This window comes from Arachis ipaensis, chromosome B03 (genome assembly GCF_000816755.2).
Source record: "Arachis ipaensis cultivar K30076 chromosome B03, Araip1.1, whole genome shotgun sequence".
NCBI lineage: Eukaryota > Viridiplantae > Streptophyta > Magnoliopsida > Fabales > Fabaceae > Arachis > Arachis ipaensis.
The window spans coordinates 25559064-25568780 of record NC_029787.2 but is presented as its reverse complement, the minus strand read 5'-3'; the positions used below and the strand labels follow the sequence as shown (position 1 = coordinate 25568780).

The following is a 9717-nucleotide window of genomic DNA, read 5'->3' as shown; positions in this document are numbered from 1 at the left end:
GACACGGATTTAATACTCATAAAAATATAAGAAGACATAATAAATTAAATAAAATAAAATAGAGAATTAAAATTAATTAAAAGTAAAAGTAACTCTATATATTAATAAATCCAAAATGTAACATACTTAATTGAATAGGATCAATGATCAACTGAAAAAGTAAAGGAATAAGGAAACAAATTAAAGTAGTGTCTTCGACGGAGATAATGACTTTTCAGCATCCAAAATCCAAAGCAAAAGCATAAACTATCAATGTAAAGCTAATCTAGATTCAGATCTAAAGCTAAGAGTAATCCTAATATCAATGTATCTGAATGTGTGTGGATGCGTGTTGAGTCTCTGCATGTTTCCTAGCTTTAGTCTGTGTTTCTGGGCCGAAAACTGGGTCAAAACGCGGCCCAAAATCGCCCTCAGCGTATTCTGTAATTTCTGCAGATCGCGCAGGTCACGCATACGCGTCGTCCACGCGTTCGCGTCATTCAGCGATTTTTCTTGTCACGCGTTCGCGTCGTCCACGCGTTTGCGTCATTCGTGCAGATTCCAATCCATGCGTTTGCGTCAGGCACGTGTTCGCGTCGCTGCGATTTCTTCATTTTGTGCGCTCGCGTGAGCCATGCGCTCGCATCAGTGTTCGCTGGTCATCTCCTTAGTTTCTTGTGTTCCTTCCAATTTTTGCAAGCTTCCTCTCCATTCTCTAAGCCATTCTTGCCCTATGAAGCCTGAAACACTTAACACACGGATCACAGCATCGAATGGTATACAAGAGAGTTAAAATGTACTAATTAAAGGTTTCTAGGAAGCAAGTTTTCAACCATAAAAAATACTAGGAAGGAATTATAAAATCATGAAATTCATATGAATAAGTAGGTAAAGAATTGATAAAACCACTCAATTAAACACAATATAAATCATAAAATAATGGTTTATCAGTATGCCATTGTTCTCATCTTCTTTACTCCACAAAAATCTTCTCTGTAACCCAATTAACTTCTCTGCAACCGGCTTTGGTATCTTATACAAGTTTAAGTAGTAGACCAGCAAGCTATTAAGTACATATTTGATTAGAACTAGCTTGCTAGCTTTGTTGAGAGTCTTTGCTTTCTATAAGCTGAGATTGCCTTCCACCTTGTCTATAATCGGTTTCCAGGTCTTCACCAACCGAGGATCAGATTTACACCTAGAGAAATTTCTAAGTACCTAACAGGTAAAGCAACTTCCGTACATCCTAACAGACCACACATATTTATCACCCATTTCTGCTTACAAATAACTGAAATCAAGTTTGACTTATCAAAGTTAATACTTAGGCCATACATCAATTCAAAAAGTCACAAAAACCTCTTATAATTCCTAATTGTCTTTGTTTCCTGGGGGTAGAATAAGATTATGTCATCTACAAACTGGAGATGCGACAGCTCTATGTTGTCCCTCCCAATCAGCAGTGGAGAAACGCGTCCATTCCTAAGTGCCTCACTCACCATCCTATGCAATACATCAACGACAAGAACAAACAGAAAATGAGATAATATATCTCTTTGTCTAAGACCTCTCTCCATCTTGAATGGCTTGGATAGTGGCCCATTAATCAAAACCAACATAGACACTGTGGTCACACATTCCTTCACCCATGTCCTCCATCTGAGACCAAAATCCATCTTTTGTAGCACAATATTCACAAAGCTCCATCTAACACTGTCATATGCTTTCTGAAAGTCTAACTTGATAATTGTCACCTTCTTCTTGCGCAACTTTAGCTATTGGACCATCTCACATGCAATAAGGGCACCATCATGTATTTTTTGTCCCTTCACAAATGCAGACCGTGTCTCCTCTACTAATCCTGGCATCACTAACCTCATTCTTCTCACCAATAATTTTGATATCACTTTATACACACAATCAACCATACTAATCATCTGAAGATCTTTGATTTTCTTAGCTTCCACAAATTTTGGAGCTAGTGCCACCCATGTTACATTAGCATCCGTTGGTAGCTTAGCACTTTGGAAAAATTCCAACACTGCTGTAGTAAACTCCTGGCCAATCTCATCCCAACATTTTTTAATGAAGTTCATATTATATCCATCACTACATGGAGCTTTAGTTGACTCACAATTCCAAACTACCTCTCTGATTTTCTCAGACGATGGAAATACCTTTAATGCTGCTGCCTCTTCTTCATCAATTTGCTTTACCAACCCATCACGGAACCCAATCGTAGGAGCATATTCCTATCGATGCAACTCTTTATAAAATCCTCTAATCGCAACCTTTATTCTGGCATAGTTTCGCACTAACCTTCCATTGATTAACAGAGCATCAATTATGTTGTTCCTCCTTCTAGCCGATACTAGGTTATGAAAGTATCTAATATTCTTGTTCATATCCCTAGCATGCTGAGATTGAGACATCTGCTTCCAATGAATCTCCTTTCTAACATACCACTTCGCACAACAACTCACCAGAGCCTTCCGTCGAGCCTCCACCATTCCGTCATAAGTACCAATACTAACTATTTTATCAATTTTCTTGATCTCTTCCTCAAACTTCTTTATCCTATTGTCCATGCTCTCAAGATTGTCCTTATGCCATACTCTTATCGGTACCATCAAGGCCTTCAGCTTATTAGTGAACTAATCATCACCCAAGTTCCTTCACTCATCCTTCACCATCCTCAGAAACCCTTCATGTGTAAATCAGGAATCTAAACTTTGAAATGGTCTTGGGCTGCCACTAATTCTTGTACCTTTTACAATCAACGGACAATGATCTGATAGACCTCTAGGTCCTCCTTTCAACTGAGTATCTGGGAACTCCTCAAGCCACTCTATACTGACTAGAACCCTATCAATGCAACTACAAGATCGACCTTTAAACCATGTGAACTTCCAATAATTAAGAGGTAAATCCACTAGCTGTAAATCTTGGACCCAATCCTTCAATTCTTCCGTATATACCGGTAGACTAGTTGCACATTTCCTTTCCTCTACCCATAGTACTTCGTTAAAGTTTTCTATATGAAACTAAACGAAACCTGACATAACCCCACAATATAGCTCAACTCCTCCCATATCACCAGTTTTTCACTCTGCATGTAAGGTCCCACATCGGTTGGGGAGGGGAACGAAGCATGCCTTATAAGGGTGTGGATACCTCTCCCTAACATGACGCGTTTTGACGAGTGAGTGTGGGGGGCTTTGGCTATCATCCCTATCGTCAAAGGCAAAACCGTGAGGCCTTGTCTGCTAAAGCAAATAATATCATGTTAGCGGGTGGTCTGGGCTGTTACAGATGGTATCAGAGTCGAAGTCCGGATCGATGTGCCAGCGAGGGCGTTGGGCTCCCTTAGGGGTGGATTGTAAGGTCCCATATCGGTTGGGGAGGGGAACGAAGCATGCCTTATAAGGGTGTGGATACCTCTCCCTAGCATGACGAGTGAGTGTGGGGGACTTTGGCTATCATCCCTATCGTCAAAGGCAAAATCGTGAGGCCTTGTGTGCCAAAGCGGACAATATCATGCTAGCGGGTGGTCTAGGCTGTTACACTGCACATGCGTTCCATACACTAAACAAAAAGCACAGTTAAAGTTATTTTTTATTAGCAATTCTTCAACACCCAACCAATCCTCCCCTTTATAACAATTTGAATGTTTAAACAGCATATCATTGAATCATTCCACGTTAACAATAAACCTCTAGAGGCACCTGCTAGTTCTACATAGTCCCAACCTATTATATCACAACTCCAAATTTGTACGTACTACATTAAATTTAGTCACTATCTTTTTTTTTTTTAATTTCAATCAAATCTAACATATTTAATTTATATTTTTTTAATTTTTTATATCTAAATAATCTAGATGATGAATGAATGAATTCGTGTATATCTCACCTATAATGCTTTTCAAACGTGCAAATAGTATTGTTTTATAATTTAACTAGTAATAGTCTCATACATAAATTTTAGTGAAAACAAGTAACTCGTCATGTACAAAAAATTTTTAGAATTGAAAGTTCTCATAACACTTCAAGTGAATTTTCAGTTGTTGTCATATCGTATTAAACAAAGAGGATGATCAAGCTGGCCAAACCAACTCTAACGATATTTTTTAACTAGTAAACTTGTATGTTGTATTGTCATCATATATTTCACTTGAACTTGTATCAATATAGAATTACATTATACTCAATATTCTTATACCGTATTCATTTCATTGAAAATCTGCAACACTCAAAATCTCTTTTGGAGATACTAAGAACTCTTCTAAAGTCTTTGGTATTATATATTGATAATAAGAGTATAATTTGTCAATAATAAAATAAACAAAATAAAAATATTAATAAATCACTAATATAATTAAATAACAATATAACTGACGTGATAATAGACCCCAAAAGTAAAATTAAAGCAAGATCATTGCTAGATACTTTTCTATTATTAAAATAAATGATATGCACATACTTTATTAAGACTGGAAAAAGGTTAGGTTTGACCAGAAAATAGGTTTATTAGGTCATTTATATACTAGTAAAAATGTAATTAGAAGAAGATAAATTTGAGTCATTTATAATATTTAAATACCTTTATTCAGTACGTCATTTATCTCTTTAATTATATATGTGTATTTTTTATTTGGGTTATGCTATGTGTACACTAAAATTAGCCACCAGTATAAAATACATGCTGGAATATAAATACACATTGAAAATAAATTAAACCACATGTATTTATACACAAATACATTGGTGGCTAATTTTAGTGGCTGATTTTGGTGTACAAATAACATTTCTCTCTTTTTATTTTTTTAATATCTTTAATCTTTTATGCTAGAAAATAAAAAATCAGCCAAATAAAATAATTCAAAAAATCTTCCCTCCACATTAATAAAAAAACAAACATACACACTTTTAATATATTCCCACAAAATTCTCTCTTTTCTTTTCCATTTTACACGCTTTTCTACTACCTTCTTCATCTTCTCTTCTTTTGACTCTTTTGTTTGGTATGTATTTTTTCTTCTTCCTCATGTCATTATTTTTTATTTTATTATTTTTTATATTTGTTGTTATAATGTTAATTATTTTTCATCAATTAGAGTTTTATTCTGTCAAAGATCTTATTTTAAGTTCGATTTTTTATTTGTGTTGTGATATTATTTCTACTTTTTCAAACATAATACTTTATCAATTTTTTCTTTATTAAAAGGTTCTTACTTTATGCCATTGATATAATAAAAGTAAAAAATAAAATTATGAGATAATATTGTTTGTTAATTTTTGTTTAGGTATTACGATAGGTTTTAGAAATGGCTGAATCTATAACTCCAGGTGATTCATTGACCAATTCTATTTCTTTAAATAGAGAAAAAATTAATCAGTCAGTACCAACAACGCCAACAATAGATACTAAAATTGCACTATTAGAAACATCGACAACTACATCAGTACCAATATAGACAACAACTATTACAAATCATCAAGTTACAAATGAAAATGGTGGTAATGAAACTGTTATTACAAAAAAAAAGATTTCACCAATTTGAGACGATTTTGATCAAGTTAAAAGTTCTGAAGGTATAAAAGCTATTTACAAGTATTGCAAATCTATGTTTTTTTTACGCCGGAAAAGGAGCTAGTACTTCACATTTATGGAGGCATTCTAGTAGTTGCTTACAAAGGAGATTGCATGTTGCTGCACAAAAGAAGCAACTATCAATTCCATTTCAACCTTCCAATTCAAGTGTTAATCCCTTTGTGATACCAGGTGCAAGATATTCTCAAGAGAAAATGAGACAAATAATTGTTACAGCAATTATGGTTCATGAGCATCCTTTCAGCATTGTTGAGGATGAAGTTTGGATGTGGAGCTTCCAATATGTTAATTCTGAATTTCATAAAGTTTCCCACAAAACTGCTTGAAGTGATTGCTTGGCAATATATGAGGCAGAAAAGAAACAATTAAAGGCTTTGTTATAAGGTGTTAGGAAGATAAATTTGACAACTAACATGTGGAGATCAAGCCATCAAATTGTTGAATATATGATTATCACAGGTCACTTTATTGATGCATGGTGGAATCTTCAGAAAAATGATTTTGAGTTTTGTCCAAGTACCTGCTCCTAGGCATAGCATTGATGTTGCGGATGCTATTTTTAAGTGTTTGAAGACTTAGGGAATTGAAAACAAAGTCTTCTCAGTATCTGTTGACAATGCTTCCTATAATGATTCATGTTTAAGGGCTCTTAAGGATACTATTTCAGATAACAACTCATTACATGTTGGTGGTAGTTTGTTTCATGTTAAGTGCTGTGCACACATTCTGAATTTGTTGGTACAAGATGGACTAGGTAAAATTAAAGGTATTATTCACAAATTTTGTAAAAGTGTCAAGTATGTCAATTTTAATTATTCAAGATTTAAAACATTTGTTGAGATTGCTCAGAACAAGCATTTGAAAGAGAAAAAACTCATCATTAATTGTCCCACAAGATGGAATTCTACTTACAACATGTTATCTATGACTTTGAAATTTAAATCTGTGTATAGATTCCTTCATGAGAGAAATGACAACCTTAATGAAAGAAAAATTTGACAAATATTGGGGAGAGTCCAATATGGTAATGTCTCTAGCTTGTGTTTTGATGCTAGATGCAAATTATAACACCCCGATTCACCACAGAGTTATTCTCAGAAATTCTGTGATGAAAAATTCAATAAATATCTAAGAATTACCTCATCATAAAATAATAAGGCAGATTTAGACTTGATAAGTAAAAATAAAAGATATACCGTGAGAGATAAAAATGTGTCCTAAGCCAAAAATCGAATTGACAACGATGAATTTGACCGTCGAGTTAAATTCATCTATGGAATCTTTACTACTAGCTTTTCTTGACTGAATTATCTTAGTAGAACGTTCTACACTTGATCTAAAGTTGAGATACTCTTTGCGGCTAATATCTCAATTGCCGGTTGTTCAAACCGATACGGTTTGAAAACGATAATCTTACGGCTTAAATTTTGAACCGTTTTCTTTTCTCTATTTGACAATTTGGCCAAATCTTTAAGGAAGCTCTCTTCAATCTAAATTCGTGAAGCCACTAGAAAGATTATCTAGAAGAAAAATAAAGAACCGAAATACCTAGCTTAATTAAAATCTTACCAAACCTAAACCGAACCGAATTTTTCTTAACCAAACCACTCCCTAGATTAAGCCACATAACCACAATTAAACCACTCCCTCCATTCTATTTTTCCTGACCAAACCTCAGCCACAAGTTGGCCAAGAATGATGAGTCATTAGGAAGCAATTAATGAAGAGATACATGCCATTAAACAAGTGTCATCCTTCTTTGATTTGGTGGTAACCTACCACACCATTCACCACACTATAAATAGACATGCTCATCCTCATTTCTGAAGCTTTAACAAGAGAACAAGAGAAGATGGATAATTAGAGATATTAGAAGCTAAAAATGGAGAGTGATTAGAGGAAAGAATAACCGAGGAGATTGAGAGCTTAGAGCCCAACTTTCCAACCTCCATCAAGCCTTCATTAAGCTACAAATATGATCTTCACCTCACCATCTTGATTCTAGGAGTTCCTTGAGCATGATCTTCTTTGTCATCCTCCTTTAAGACTTTCCAAAATCCCAGCTCAAGGAAGAGCCTTGACCGAAGAGATAAAGAAAAACTAGAACTGATTTCTTGAGCAAGGGTGAACTCCATTGAGGTAGGGGTTAGGCTAGTGTAATTGTATGTTTGTGTTTATGTGAATGATGATTGTTGATGATGTTATGAGTAATTGATGCTAGTTATGATGTTAAATTATGCATGATAAAGATAAAAAGATGATTAAGAGGTGATGTGAAGCTTACCGAAAAGGTTAGTTGGAACCTAAGCCAAATTCTGCCGATATGGTTACTAAAATTAGGCAGCGACTTGCGCAAAATTCTGGGAAAAATCTAGCCACTCAAAAATCGTGTAATAATTCTCTGGTAATACCTGACGAGGTTAGATCATCCTCTCAAAATTTTAGAATTTTCTAATAAGTAGGTTGGAAGATAAAAATGTTTGAAAGTAAATGGTTTCTGCTGAAAAATTTGTTTTTGAATTAATCTAGTAGCAACTTTCAACCTACACAACTTTTGATTCTAATGGGTTTTTGGGTTGAAAGAGAGTCGAAAGATTGGCATGTGAATAACAGTGTGTCCAAATTTTGGGGTAATCCCATTATTATAGAATTAAATATGCAATTTACAAAATGGAAGGTTCACTGTTTTATTGACATGAAATTTCTGAAACTCGTTGATAATTCCAGTGACTTGTTTGAGTTACTGGTATTGATCTTAAACTCCAAATTGAGTGCAACCAGTTTTGATAGAACCCTCATGATGTATATTTCGTTCCCTCAAAAGTTTAGGATTTTAGAAGCTATGGATTAGAAGTTATAGGCTTTAACATTTTACTGCTCATTAAAGGCTAAACAGGATTTACAAACTTAGAGCAGTAAATTTCTTGATGAATATCTCCTAAGGCAGAAAAGTTTTTGTGATGAAACTAAAACCAAATGAAATCCTATGGTGTCTAATTCATTCAGTTAAAATTTCAAAGCCATGGCTATTCTAGAAAATTAATTATGCACTTTGGAAGTTAACCGGTTCACCGGTTAACCAAATAGAAACCTCTCCAAATAGAATAAGCATAACTTTTGTTCTGGAAATGAGACTACTCTGAAACTTAAACCAAGTGAAACTTGAGTTTGATACAAATGCGTGGGCATAAAGTTTGTACAAATCTGAGTATGTTCGTTATATTAATTGTTAAATAGAAGACTGGTCGCCAAAGAGGCATTAGGCTAAACAAGTCAGGAAAGTGAATAAGAATATAAGTTGTCCCTATGAATGTTTAGAGTTAAATGGTGATACGGAGGCATGATGAAAGAAGAAGAAAATGAGAAGCCATGTATGAAAGAGATAACTGAAATGGATAATGAATCATGAAAAGTATATGTTGAATGGGCCTTGTGCCAAAGTGCTAATGTGGAAGTGCCCGCCTGATTGATAGCCTAAGATTGCTAATGCGGGAATGTCCGCCTAACTGATAGCATATTGTATGTTGAACGGGTCTTTGTGTCAAATTGCTAATGCGAAAGTACCCGCCTAACTGATAGCCTGAGGTTGCTAATGCGGGAATGTTCGTTTAACTGATAGCCTGTTTCTACCGTGATGCCAAGATATCCTAACTGACATGGATTCTCCCATAATGATAATTGTGCCTAACTGACACGGTAAAGAAATCATATTCGGGGTTCGCCTTGAGTAATGTCGGGTTGTGGGTAGACAACCGACGCATGAGCTGATGGCCTTTGCTAGGTACAGGCATGAATCATCAATTGTTTGCACCTTTGATTGTGATTGTTTACTGTTCATTCTTTCTTCAATGCGCTATCTGCTTCTTGTTAATTTTCTATTCTCTGTTTCTTGTTTGTATTTTTAAAAGTTTATGGTTTAACTTTCTCCAAATCTTAGAATAAGATAATAAAGCTCGAAATATTAGTCATAGAGAATAGCGTGAGAATGACCTTGATCCCAAAGAAAGATGCCAAGAAGGAGTTATGTCAGAGCCCGCGATACGGAAGTAGCCGAGAGACTTGGCAAGCGATTTATTACGATAGAGCCGGAACTCTAGGTTTCACGAGAGAGATTTGTTTTCACGA

General features: G+C 35.0%; 1 protein-coding gene across 1 annotated transcript; it reads right to left on the bottom strand.

Annotated features, from left to right (window-relative positions):
* LOC107632859 lies at positions 1152-2609 on the bottom strand. The gene is made up of 4 exons (XM_016336500.1): positions 2463-2609; positions 1869-2231; positions 1479-1754; positions 1152-1256 (listed from the first exon to the last, which is right to left on the bottom strand). The coding sequence occupies exons 1-4, from the start codon at positions 2607-2609 to the stop codon at positions 1152-1154; spliced, it is 891 nt and encodes a 296-aa protein (XP_016191986.1).